General features: G+C 29.0%; 1 protein-coding gene and 1 non-coding gene across 2 annotated transcripts; one reads left to right on the forward strand and one right to left on the reverse strand.

Moving 5' to 3' along the window:
* Positions 1-383: 383 nt before the first annotated feature.
* LOC112535815 lies at positions 384-488 on the forward strand. Its single transcript, XR_003079904.1, has one exon. It is a non-coding gene; the product is annotated as a small nucleolar RNA R71 (small nucleolar RNA).
* Positions 489-10257: 9769 nt separating this feature from the next.
* LOC8282414 lies at positions 10258-11465 on the reverse strand. The gene has a single exon (XM_025158556.2). The coding sequence runs from the start codon at positions 11191-11193 to the stop codon at positions 10315-10317; it is 879 nt and encodes a 292-aa protein (XP_025014324.2). The 5' UTR covers positions 11194-11465; the 3' UTR covers positions 10258-10314.
* Positions 11466-14978: the final 3513 nt, after the last annotated feature.

A 14978-nucleotide genomic window follows, 5' to 3' on the forward strand; every position in this document is an offset into this window, starting at 1 on the left:
AAGATTCTATCAAGTTAACCTGTTCATAATTATTTCCTGCATAATTCTCATAAGATTAGCAAAGATTAGCACCGTGACCATAAACACCATATATACCACAAACCTTATTGCTTGGTACATTCTTAGTTGAAGCAAGTATTTTAACTTGTTTAGTTAATTCAGCTATTTGCATATCCATCTCATTATTAGGCACAACTTCATTCATTCCTACTCCTTTTGTTCTCACACTCTTAAGTTATGAATTGGCTCCTAACATCTCAAAGATATCATAAACCTCATTAGTAGTTTTTTCTAGCATAGCATCCCCAGCTGCATTATCAACCATGCATTGATACTATTGTGTTAAACCATTATAGAATGTTGGTTAGTTATAGGAATTAGGTATTTATGGTGTGGGTATTGCAATAAAAGTGACTTGAAGCAATCTCATACTTCATGAAAGAATTCAGTATCCTTTTGATAAAAGTTGAAAATTTCAATCTTTAACTCTTTGATCAAAAGATATGAGTAAAATTTACTCATAAATTTCTGATAAATTTCATCACAAGTTCTCAAAGAATTAGGAGGTAAGGTCATTAACTAAGCCTTTGCCTATTCCTTTAATGAGTAAGGAAAACATCTCATCCTTAATTAGTCCTCATTTAGCCCAGATAATGGAAATGTATGTACTATAACATAGAATTCCCTAATAAATATCAATGCATATTCACTAGGCATACTATAGAATGAATGAAGCATAATAAAATGAATGTTCTTAAGTTCATAATTCCTAGATGCATCACCTAGAACTATACATGAAGTAGTATTACCAATTATAGGCTGAGCATAATCCTTCATAGTCATTTGCCTTTCAACTGCTACTTGTCTTTGTTCATTAGCTGTTATTTCAACATCTTTTTCAAATCCTTCTTCAAGCTTCTCTACAAATTCTTCTTCTTCTTCTTTTTCTAGCTTTGGAGGTACAAACTCACTTCCAACTTCTTGGTCTTTTTCTGCCTTTTTAACAGGTGATCTCAAGTTGTAGGTATTTTGAGTTGATGAATCACTTGATCTTGTTTTTCCTGCTAGGCATACAACTTCAAAAGAAAAACTTTAGATCTAAAAATTTAAAAAATAAAAACACATAAACAAACAACACACAAAATACAAGAAATAAAACTTGACAATAAATCAATAGAATTCACACAGTTTCCTAGCAACAACGCCAAAAACTTAATGTCTCAAACTTAGTACTCGCAAGTGTACGAACCGAATTATAGTACGGGCAAGTTCACTACGAGGTCTATCTCACAAAAAACTATAAAGCATGTATTATAAAAATTAACTATCACACAAAGAATACTAAAAAATAAATCTAAAAACTATAAGCCAATTTTTAAGAAGAGTTTAATATTTATAAAAGAGAGTAAATAACCTATAAAGTAAATATATGCGAATAAAATGATTAACAAAAACTATATGACAAAACTAGTATTTAGCTTAGCTATTTACTAAGTAATTTCTTTATTTATTTTAAGCCCAAAATTAATGAATGAGATAATATGTGCCTTTTCCTTCAGCCACTCAGACTAATGATACAACTAAAGTCTCTTATACCTACATAAATTGAAGTAAAGATGGTGTCTCTGATACATTCAACCTAAAGATTTTCATAACAAATATTATTATTAAATTGATATGATGGTCAACCAACAATAATAAATGAAACTAATAAAAATATGAAGGTAAAGAAATCATTCATCAAATACATAAATATCAAGGTTCATATATAACAAAAAGACTAAACTAAATACTTATGAAACTAGCTTGACATATTTAATCCAATGATCATTGTAATTAATAGAAAAATATAAAATTAATATAAAAATTAAAAGCTCCCTTTAAGTCAAGAATTCTTTAAGTAGAAAAATGATTGATCATCACTCTTCACTTCTTGTAGAACTCCTTAAATCTTAAAAGATTAATGCAAGATCTAACTAAAGTATTTGTAGAAGATAAACTATATAAAATAGCAGAGAGATGAATAATGACATGTGTAGATTGAATTCTCTGTATCTCTTGTTTAACTAATATCCACTACTTGTAGAAATTCCTTTTGCAGAGTCTTTCTCTAAGCATATCACCTCTAATAGTTATCTTCTTAACTATTCTAAATAAAACAAATAACTGAAAAGTAGTTATCTATAATTACATAATAACTAATTAATTCCCCTTGTGGGCCTTATATTTTTTGGCTAGGCCTGACATTAAGCAGTCTACGTGTCTTTATTCTGAGTCTCAGCAACGAGTCAGATTTAAGCCTATTTATGAATATTTAACTCTTATTCTCCCTTTTTGGCTATTAACACCTAAAATTAGAGAATAAAGCTAAAGTCAGATAATAAACACATATTTCTACATATTATGTATATAAAACATTACCAATAAATCACTAAAATACCTTATATATATATATATATATATATATATATATGAACCTATTATTAACTTATCGGTTTTGAACTAAATTTTATAATCAATTATTTTGATTTTGTTTTTTGATTTCATGAATTCTACCCAATAAAATTTTATATATTTAATTTATTTAAGATTTTCTAGTTAAAGATCCGAAGTTCAAATTTTTGTACTGTTTCTACCTTATATCTATATGACCGCTACTTTGTTGAACTATCGTTTTTATTTACTTTGAATTTTTTTTAAAATCAAAGAAAAAAATAAAAAAATACAGGTTTTCTGAATTTTAAGAGTAATTAATTTAATTATTTAGTTTACTTACGATAGTGTTGTCAATTAAAAAAAAAAATTCAAAATGGTGTCACCATTGAAATTTTATTTAGTTAATATTTTCATTTTCAATTAAGTTTCTTGATTTTTATAAGAAAATTATTTATAATTATTAATTTAATTTGTTTTTTCAAAATATAACTTTATCTTAGTCTTAAATATTTTTTTCTCATAAATATAATATAAAATATTTTATTTTTTCTTTACCTTTAATTATTTTAATTGAGTACCTTTTAATATTATATTTTTTAATATTATATAATATAAATTCAAGCTAGTTATTTTTATTAAAAATCAATAATTTATAAAAGAAAATAACTTTAAGAGATTAAAAATTTAGAGTGATAATATAAAAATATTTCTTAAAATTTTAATTAAAAATAAAATATATTAAAGAAATTTGCTTAATTATCTAAAGATTTATATATTTCACCTTTTAACAAATTTAACTAATTTTTTTCAGTTTTTTTAATTAAACCTAAATTTCTATTTTAAAAAAATAGTTTTTGGCCCATAACATGTAAAAAAAAATACTAAAATCATGCTGACTCATAAGCTAAAACCAAAATGACGTGTAAAAAAACTAGAGTCATGCTGATTCATAAGCCAATATCAAAATGCGCCGTTTTATATAAAGAAAAAAAAATAACATGCCTTTATTTTTTGGCTTGTTTTTCTTATCATCCTCACCGGCGCTGACCATGTTATTACTGCTACCCACAATCACAATTTCACCAACATTATTGACGCATCCCACCGTAGTAATCTCACCATCAATATCGACTACAAAATCTTTCATGCCTTTCTAATCGATATCTTCTCTTTCTTCTAATCCTCTGCCGCCATTACTGCCACTACTTCTGCAATTTCACCACCAACATTACTACCTGTAATCCATTATAGCAATCTCACCATTAGCGCCATCATTATCCACGATAAATCTTCTATATCTTTCTAATCTGCATCTTCTAATCTTTCTTTTCATCCTCAACATTGACGCCATTACTGTTGTAACCCGCCACAGTTTCCTGATCTAACGTCATCTGCTGTTAGTTATTTGAAATCTTAATTTTGGCTTGCATAGTATAGACTTCAAATATTTAGTTACCGAGATCCGATTATGAGTTATTAAATTTAAATGGTAAAATAAATACAAATTCGCAATTTATTGGATCCCTTTGAATTCCATATTCGAAGTTGCGATCGGATCTATTCATTAAAAAGAATTAGCAGATTCATTTTCTGTGGTTTCCCTGATCAAACTAGAGGTTACCAAGGAACCATGCATAGCACTAGTTTTTGGACTTTTCATTACTTGGGTTTATAAATATGAAATCTAGGAAAATTGGTAGCCTTTTGCTGTGAATTAAAGATGTATGTCCACTTCTCATTCTTCTTGTTTCATCAAATCTCTCTTGAAAAAATTAAATTAAAAGAGTTGATAAGTAAGGGTTTTGCCATTTGAGGGCTTTTTTTATTGATTTTAGAATTCGTCAAGGATCCAGTTCAAATTTAAAATAGTGGTGGGGCGATTGTGATTGTGGAATAAAATTGGCGGTGGTGGTTGCTATGATAATAGCATTTTAAGGGAGGAATGACAGTGGTGGGTGTAGGGAGGAAGAACCAAAAGATTTGCTATTGAATGTTTTTTTCTTAATTTGTTGCAAGACGGTGAGTGCTAACTTTGGAATTTACCATTTTGGGCATATATGTGATGAATCAACATTATCTTTTGTTGACTCGTCATTTCTTTTCTTTTTTTAATATTCTGATGCCACATAATCAAAAGTCATCGGATACTTATTTAATTTTGCCACATTGCTGTATTTGAGATAAAAATAAAAGTTTAAATTTAACTAAAAGTAGACTTAAAAATTAGCTAAATTTGTTAAAGATAAAAAAGTTCAGAAATTTTAAATAATTAAGTCAAAAAAATTAATATCAAAATTAGTTATATATGATAATTAAATATCATCAAAATGTTATTTTATTTCGCTAAAATTATATTTAGGGTATTTTAGATTTTAAATCGAGTTGTGTTAATTATAAGATCATATATTATTAGGTCACAGATTGTGTTGGTCTCGGGTTCGGATCATTTTAGGTTTGGATTATTTTTAGTTTTTTTACTGTTTCGAGCTCGAGTTGTTTCAGTCTCAGGTCATTTAGATTTCGTATTACTTCGATCTCGAATTACTTCGGGTCTAAGTCATTTCAAGTTCGGAGAGTTTTCATTTTGGATCATTTTGAGTTTAAATTTTTAATTTCGTATTAAAATTCAGATTCGGATAAGTCAAGTTTTGAGCGAGTCGGATCGAGTTTCTGAATTCAAATACGATTCTGTCATCCTTAATTTTAATGTTATGAAATATATTAACTTACTGAAATAAAATTTATTTAGAAATTCTACCTACTTGTTATAATTTAGTTCAAACAATAATCAATTTTATATAAATTTAATTATATAAAAATATAAATTAATTTTTATTTTATTCGAAGCATATAAATTTTAAAATTACAAATAAATTTTCTAAATTGTATCCAAACACACACTAAATTATTGTTTTATATTTAAATATATTTTAGTCCATTTGTCAAAAGAATATAATTTAGTTTTCCTCATACTTTGAATAAGAGTCCTTCATTAACTTTTTAGTGATAAAAAAATTGTTATTTTGCAAACTTTAAGGATAAAACATGTTATACAATTGCGAGAAACTATTGGATTCGTTTTTCTTTGGGAGCAAAGCCTTCCCCTCCATCCAGTATTTTAAAAATCAGACCGGATAATGAACTAGTCAATGTATTTTCAATCGTTTAGATTGATTACACTGAGGATTAAATTGGTATAACAAAAACTAATTATATTTTATTTATTATATCTTAAAATAGTAATTATAATAAATTTTTAATTTTTAATAATATCTAATAAAGTTTAAAAACTGAAATTTACTTAATAAAATAACAAATTTAAATAGATATATATATCAATGTATTCTATAAAATTATATAAAATATATAAAATAAAAAATTTATATATATAAATTGTAAAAAAAATATTATAAACACAAAATCTGTAATGAATTATTGCTTCTCTTTTAAATATAACTTCTAATAATTTTAAACACAAGTTGATCGAATTTTTAGTGTTTCGGTGTTATATTTGTTCCTTTATTTTCGTATAAATTTTTTTTACAAGAAAATCGATTCAATTGGTTTTTTTTTTTTTCGGTTTAATCCGGTTCAATTCAATCCAATTTAGTTCAACCATAAATCTAGTCTTAACTGGACCGTTTCTGGTTGAACTAATCATCCAGTTCGATTTTTAAAGAACTGTCTCTAGTAAATTAGTTTTTCTTTGTAAGGTCATCTTCTATCTTAGGTTCATATGGTTTTGCTTCTCCAATTAAGGATCTACCGTCATGTGAGATTGTATTAACCTCTTTATTATGTTACACTAAATACTTTTGATTTAATAAGTATTTTAGTATCCATTTTTCGGATCTAGATATCAAAGGAAATATGAAAAATCCGATGATGAAAGTTACTACTTTTCTCAAATCTCGAGAAGTTGAGGACGGGTGAATCCCAATTAGGATTATAAGTAATTGAACCAAAATTATTTTTCTGAAATCAATTTCAATTGAATTGATAGAAAAATAAATTTGGGGGGTAAAATATAAAAAATTTTAGAACTTATTGGCCCCTGAGCCAATCGGCTATATGTACAACCGAATTAGCCCTACAGAGTCCCGATTGATACCCGTTTTGATTTTTGACGTTATTTTATGTGTTATCACAATTTAAAGCGCCAAAATATATCTTATAGAACCCATTATTAATAATAATTTAAATTTAAAATGATTTGATATTTATTAAACAGAACAATCGATAAATAATAAATAAATTATTTTAATCATCGATATTATTAGATTCTCTATGGTTCTTTTATTTTCTTTTGCTATAAATAGCAATTGAGACTCTAGATCTGGGGTTAGCTATTATTGGTAATTATTGTCAATCATTAGCAATTATTAGCAGACATTAGCATCGATAGAAGAGTCAGTAACTAAGAATTCTATTTTTAGAAATTTATAGAGAATAACAGTAAACCCTTTTCGGAAACAGTAAAACTAAAACAAATCTCAAAAACTCTGAATTTATATCCAATATTCAATTCTATCTCCTTCTTATCATATGAGACTTGAGGATCAGCACAATAGAGTTACAATATGAGGATTTCTAAATCCAACATCATCACCTTTCTCTCTATTCTTTTCTTTTAAATTTATGATATTAGAAACATGTTATGGTTGATTTAAGATTATTTTTAATGTTTTGTATGTTTAGATCTAGGATTTAATGTTTAAGATGTTTTGTATGTTTGAACATCTAGACCTAGGCCTTAAAAATTAGACTTTGACATGAAACTTGTAGTCCATCAGGTTAAAAAGACAGTAAATTGAGTTAAGTTAAAATCCGTATAGACTCAGTGGGCCTTTGTCATGTTTAAAATCAATTAATGGACCTCACTTAGAATAGAAAAACATGATTGGGCCTTAGCATATAAAAAAATAGTCTATTTAGGTTAAATATTTAGTAATCAAAGCATAATCTGTAACCAGGCTTGACTTAGGTGGAACTCACATGCTGTAATGGTTATTTGTAGAGATATGATAAAATTTGCCAGTTCCATAAGAATAAGTGGCATGATACTTAAGATTGTTGACATATGAAGAGGAGGAGATAGAAAAGCTCATCTAGAGAGAGGCCCCGGGGATTGGAAGATTTGTGAATAGGGAGAGAGATCAACCTGATAATAATGGAGGAGAAGGATCCGAACCTAGGAAGCTCTGGGGCTTGGGGGGTTCGGGGGTGTGGGGTGTGGTGGAGTGGAGATAATTCTTCTAAGAGGAAGCTAGTAGTAAGGGATGTATATTTAGTTGCGCACAGTAGACCAATCCCTTGATGCTATGGATCTTTCACTTTTTTTTTTAAGAAGATAATTCATAATCCTGAGTGTAGTTTAAGATTATCTAAGTCTTTAACTCATATGCTCATGGGGGACATGTGATGCTAGCTCGCCTATTCAGTTTGCCTCACACGAGCATAGCTCGCCACATTTCAACATATGATTACCGATCTATAGATTGGTCAAGCAAAGAACTAAGTTCTTAGAGTCTCACCTCAATACTTCTTAGTTTCTTGTATACTTGGAGAAGGACTCCTATCAATGTCGTAGTTATTCACTAAACTATGGACTCTGTTTCATGGTAAATCTCATCTCCGACAAAGGAGGAAATGTAGTGTAAGTAAACTACTTTATTTCTTTACCTATAAATATAAGGTATAACACCGCGGTAAATGAGAATGCTATCACAACCCTTTAAACACTTACGTTGCCTTGCTTTTATTAAATACTAACTTGACAATCGAAGTGGTTTTTCATATACCACATCTGATTATTTGTTCTTTTACAGGTATAGCACTAATCCTTAAATAGGGATCACATATCGAAATTTCTAAGGATCACGGATCGAAATTTCTAGTTTATATTATTTTTATTTCTAGTTTAGCTTTTTTAATAAGGTGGCAATGTGTATATACATATTTTATCCTCTTTCACTAATGTGAGTATATTCAATCATTTCGTTAATACAAGAAGAATAATAATAGAAGAAAAAAATGGAAAGACCAAAGCAATGAGAAATAAAGGAGTGTGTACAATATCAAAGTCATCAAAATGAATTGGTATTACAAATATTTATTTTTATATGATTTAATCCAAATTTTAGAATCATTTACGATAAGCCCAACCCTAAATAATCAAATGTAAAAGGAAGATAATTATAACTTTATTGATAGGTGACTTTGCTTCTTATCTTATTGATGAAGAGTTCCAATTTCAAAGGAAGACTGCAACAAAAACAATTTCCTTTTTCTGATCATATCTGGACGTGTATATAATAAGAATTAATAAAATTATATTAGTAAATGGCTTTAAATAATTAATCAATTTAATCTTCATTAGTAACATGATTGTTGTTAAATTCGAAGGCAAGATCCGCATCCCTTGCTTTGCCATGTTTTGCAATATAATGTGGAAAAGATTGAAACTATTAGTGAGCATGAAATTGACCCAAACAAATAGACAGCCAGCTCTATTTTCTTTGCTTGGAACGTCTAATATTCCTTTCATGGAGTGTTTGATTTCATTAGTGAAGTTTGCGATGATTTTTCTTTTTTGTAGAATTTGGTCTTTTTTTTTTTGAACATATTTTTAAATTTTAGTATATATGTAAAGTTAATGGTAAAAATTATTTTATTAATATTATGACAATAAGATTCGATTAAATTAAAGTGTCTATTTATTCAAGAGCGTCTAAATGAAATAATAAGAGTTTCTTCTAACTTGACTAAAATCTCGAGTTCGAATATTAAATATGCAATTATTTTAAAACTCTTGAGGTAGTGCTTTATTACCCGTAAGGATTCTGTCCGGTACGCTCTAAATAAACATAAATTTGTAGACCTAATTATTAATTAAATTCTGAATTTTACACTTTTTAATAATTTTATTCAATTGTTTCAAAATTTTAAAATAAATACATATGCTTTTAATTTTTTTTAAAAAAATACTTTTTGATAACAATTTTTAAAATTTTACAATGAGAAAAATAACATGCCAAATTACTTATTAATATGAAAATTAGTAAGTTGACAAATTTCTTTTTTACATTTAGATATAAATATATGTTGAACACACATATGTGACATTTTTAATGGTCATATTATTAAGTATATGATAAACTATTTGTCCTAATTCATAATTGTTATTTTTTAGTAAGTATAATTGACTTCCCATATTATCTTTTTCACTTTGAAATTTTAAAAGAATAGATATTTATTTTAAAATTTGAAACAATTAAATAAAATTACTAAAAAAATATAAAATTTATAATTTGATTTATAATTAGGCCTAAAATTTTATTTAGATAAAATTCTCCTTTTGCCCTTTTTTTATTATCATTATTCTTATTCTTATCACAATTAAGTCCTATTATTTTTAATGATTTAAAATTCATGATTCCATATCGAAAAAAGAAACATGTGACAATGAACCATGAGCCGATCTTCATGTCATTGTTTATCTCCATAGTCGAGACAATAGGAATCTTAATTAAGAGCTTTGATTTTAATTCAATGAAAGTGCAATTACTTGCATTTAAAAATTTACCCAGATTACCAAATACTCAAGCTTTGCACTTTTGAAGAGGCCTTTGTGAGAACATCTGAAATTATTTGAAAAGAGGAAGTACTCTGATTTTCCCATTTATTTTGGTGCCAGATTAAGTTTATTTCCAAGATACTGCAAGACTAAGTATATATTGAAAATTTGCAATGAAAGCAAAATGAACAAGTATATAGTAGAAATATGTGCAATGTTGCATTTATTATATATATCAAGATTTATACAAGAATATTTTCTTACAACTACAACTGAAAAAACTCTTATCTCTATGATAATTACTAATTGAAAATGTTGAGAAGGGAGACTCTAGTTTTGATCATTCTCCTGAAGAGGCTATGAGTTCCTTCTTCAAGATCTTGAATGCATACTTCCAAGTTCTTGAGATGGTTTTGCAGAGTCTCCATATTATCATATTTAGATGTTATCTTGCATCCCAGGAAAGATTCAAGTGCAGCATCCACCGTAGCGAATTCATTCACTTTAGTTTCTTCTTCGTCAAATGCTACTCTTTTGCGGATCATAAGCTTTGAAACTACTGACCAGTTGCTTGGCTTGGATTGCGCCTTGCTCCCAGAGATGAAGGACATGAAGGTTTTCAATACGGAAAGAGTAATTGCTTCAACCTCTCTTAACATGCTGACAAAGGTTGCAATTTCGTTTCCACTTCCAATACAAGAAACTGAATATTTGTTCTCTAAACCCTTCAAATCATTCATGGCCTTTTGGATTGCTTTCTTTGCCATCTTCCTAGAAGTTATATATTTTCTGACCTCAGTTGCGAGAACATTTTCGCAGCTTCCTTGTCTTCTGCGGATAGTTGATTGAAGTTCAAGAGTGTACTCCTTAGTTTGCAATAATGCATCCTTGGCAGCGTTGCAAACATCAAGAACTCTTAAGGATCCATCAAGCAACTCATCAACCCATTTCCGATTGTTCTGATGCGCTAACACTTGCTGAGTTAGAGGCAAAAGAAGCAACTTGTCTATGCTGTCATGCAAATCTTGAAGGCCGCTTAGCTTGTGGGTTATTGAAGTTGAAGATGTAGAAGTTACTCCACAAGCCCTTAATCTGCAGATATGATCGTCCAACTGAGACATAAGAGGGTGTGGTCTCGAAGGCAGACTGTCAGAGCGAGCTTGGAACAAGGTTGAAGCCATTTTTGTTCGAGCTTGTGATTTGCCTTCCTTCCTTTTGCATCTGCTGGATTTATATCAATCTCATGGCTGCATGATTTTACTACATCAATTGGGATCTAACACAATCTCTGCAGTATCTACACATTGTCCCTTGCCTACCATTTCTCCGACTCATCACTACATTATGTTATTGCCATAATAATTGCAGCGCACGGGCGGTATTAATAGAAGAGATGCTATTGTTGTTTGTAGTAAGCTGCCTATATAAATAAAATAAAAGGGTCGGCAGATTTAAGACCAATTAACTAATCTTAACCTCGATCTTCAATGTCGAGATATTATGTTTCAGGATTTTGATTTATAGCAACCTTAGCGTTGACCTCAGGGTTGTTTGTGCCAGTAATTTTCTTTTGTGGTCAAATAAAAGAAGAAATGGGGAAACCGATGGTAGCAATCGGGATCAATGCGACCATACAAGCTTTTCTTTACCGAAAAATGTTTGTAAAACTATAATTAAACGAAGTACAAACCCACTATCGCAGCATCAACCACGAGATTAGGAGAAAACCAGCCAAAGCCTAAATCTAGATATTGTCTCAAGAAATCGCGCCCTGAACCGCTTGGTGAGAAGTGTCCAATTATCGGGCTACCACTCTTGGCGGTGCAAGTAATTAATCATCGTCAAATCTTTCAGATTTTTGAAAATCAATTTGATAGCATGCAGAAACTATATCTTAGCATCTACGTACATAACATGAATGCAGCCGACATGTGCATTTCACTTGTAATAATCGTGCGTCATCTGCACATGGACATCTACAAGCTAATTGAATTCGCAAACTAATAGATTATCACACAAGCCTTGATTTGTCAATTATGGGTACCCTGATTCGGGGTTTGAGCTAAGAATATGGAAAGCAAAAAAATTAAATGAGCTAAGAGATTATGTTTAAGGTACTGTAAGCTGGAAAATTAAATGAAAGAAGAAGCTAAGAAATTGAAAACTACTACAAAGTGGAATGATTTCTAAATTTCTAAATTGACTAGAAGGGTTGATTTTGGATTATGAATTAGTTGTCATTCACAAAGTTGGTAACCTGTATTTCTTTTTTTAAATTTTTATATAGACTCCATAAGCTTGGGAATTATATAGCTTGAAAACTATTATAGCTATTCCCGAGGATTGGTGTCTTTATTTACTCTCTAGAATTAATTATTACTAGAAATCACCGATTTATATACTTTATAAGAATTTTGTTATATAACTTTTTATTTGTTATAGTTATTAAATTTTTTATCTTTAATACCACTAGTGGATTTTATAGGGATAATTACAAAAATAGTGTGTGAATTTATTAAAATTTGATAAATAAATACTTAAAATTTAATAATTATACATATTATTGGTTTAAGTAGTTAAAATTTGACAAATAAATAAATATATAAATCAAGATTATTATTTCCAATAATGAGTAGTTCTGTTTTAGATGTTTGTGGTGATTGAAAGATAAATTGTTGCTTAATATTTGATAATTATTTTTTTAGAAAAATTAAAAATTATAGTGATGACAATATGATGATAATAGTAATGAGAATGTGTACATTGTTATAAGTAATTTTTAAAAAAAATTTCTTGTCATTTTATTTTTTTAATATACTTAAACCAATAATATGTGTTTTAAAGTTTCAAATTCGTAACTACTATTTACTTGCTATATACACTTAATTGAAAATATTTACTAGTTTATAAATCAAATTATGACTTTAAAAATTTAAATAAATAATTTCAAGTTTTAATAAGTCCATATATCATTTTTATAATTACTTAGCTTTTTCTAGTAAGTAATTGATTCCATATATTTAAATATTAATAACTTCTAATTTTACATACTAAATTATAGCTTTTAGAACACTTTGATTTGTCAAATTTTAACAAATTGACACACTATTTTTCTTACAAAAAATTCAATTTCCCGTCATATTCGCAGTAATAAGAAACTAGGTATTCTCAGTCGAAAGTAGCAATTAAAAGGGACTTTTGCCTCATTTTCCAAGTCTCAAATGTGAAGAAACTTATTCAATTCATTCATTTATAATTATGAATTTTTTAGGTAAAAGACTTATATAAACTCTAATTTATAAGACTCCTATTTTAATACAAATTAGGAACCTAAAGAAAATGAACTTATATGGAAGGAGATAGATACAAGAGATATATACTATTTAGGAGACAAATTATAAATCAAATCTTCTATACTCCTCCTCAAGTTAGTGCATAGGGATTTTGCATGCCCAACTTGTCTAATGCTCGGTAAATTTTTTTTTTTTAATACTGCTTTAGTAAGGATATCAGTGAGCTGATCTTCAGATCGGACATGAGGGACTTCAGTTATCTTGGCTTCTAATTATTCCTTAAAGTGTCTGTCTATCTCCGAATGTTTCGTCCAATCATGCTAAACTGGATTATGAACTATATTGCATGCAGTTTTATTATCACAATATAGTCTCATAGGACTAATATATGGAACTCGAAGCTCATGTAGTGAATTTTTTATTCAAAGTAACTCATAAACACCTTTAGCCATTCTCTATCTGTGACTCTTCGAGATTAAGGCAAGAGCTACAAAGACACTTGCTTCTTACTTCTCCATGTAATAAGATTTCCTTTAAAAAAGGTTAAGTAACCTACTATAGATCACCTATCATCAATAGAACCAGCCCAAGCCGTATCAGTATAGCCCTCAACAGATAAAGTTGTCTCTTTGGTGAACATAATGCCTTTCCCTAGAGAGGATTTCAAATATTGCAAGATATGAAAAACAACATCCATATGATCTTTACTTGGAGAGTGCATGAATTGACTTACTACACTTAGGGATAACCAAATCTGGCCGAGTATGAGCAAGAAATATTAACCGATCTACAAGTCTCTGATATCTTTCTTTATTCATAGATACTTACTCGAGACGTATGCCAAACTTCGCATGTTCACTAGCAGGCGTATCAACTGGTTTTGCAAGCTAGTATACCGACCTCTTTAAGCAAGTCCAAAGTGTACTTCCGTTGATATAAGAATATACCTTGCTTAGATCGTAGTACCTCAATCCCTAAGAAATACTTGAGATCACCAAGGTCTTTCATTTCAAACATTTTAAAAAGATAGTTTTGTAAGCCTATATTTTACATCATCATCAACTCATGTTACAATCATATCATCAACACATATAATAAGAATAGTTGTCCTTCCCTCCTTATGTTTTATAAAAAGAGTATGATCGTAATTACTCTATTTATAGCCAAAGGCCTTCATTGAGTTTGTAAATCTTCCAAACCAATCTCTCGAAGATTGTTTCAATCCATATAGAGACTTCTTCAGCTTACAGACTTGCTTACTTCCTTCAGCTTGAAGTCTACATCCTGGAGGTAGTTCCATATAAATTTCCTCTTTGATATCGCTATGAAGAAAAAGCATTCTTTATATCGAATTGATGTAGAGACTAATTTAAATTTATAGCCAAGGATAGAAGAATTCTGACAGTATTTATCTTGGCCACATGAACAAAAGTTTCTGCATAATTGTCCCATATGTTTAACTATATCCTTTCGTAACAAGTCGAGCTTTGTATCACTCCACACTTCATCTACCATGTATTTAACGGTATATATTCACCTACACCCAACGGTTTTTTTTTTCATTTGGTAGATCAACAATCTCCTAAGTTTCATTCTTCCGAAGAGATTTCATTTCTTTGTTCATTGCTTCTTACCTTGGGTCTTTTATGGCTTCCTGCACACTGTTAGGTTCA

The sequence above is a fragment of the Ricinus communis genome, chromosome 8, assembly GCF_019578655.1.
Source record: "Ricinus communis isolate WT05 ecotype wild-type chromosome 8, ASM1957865v1, whole genome shotgun sequence".
NCBI lineage: Eukaryota > Viridiplantae > Streptophyta > Magnoliopsida > Malpighiales > Euphorbiaceae > Ricinus > Ricinus communis.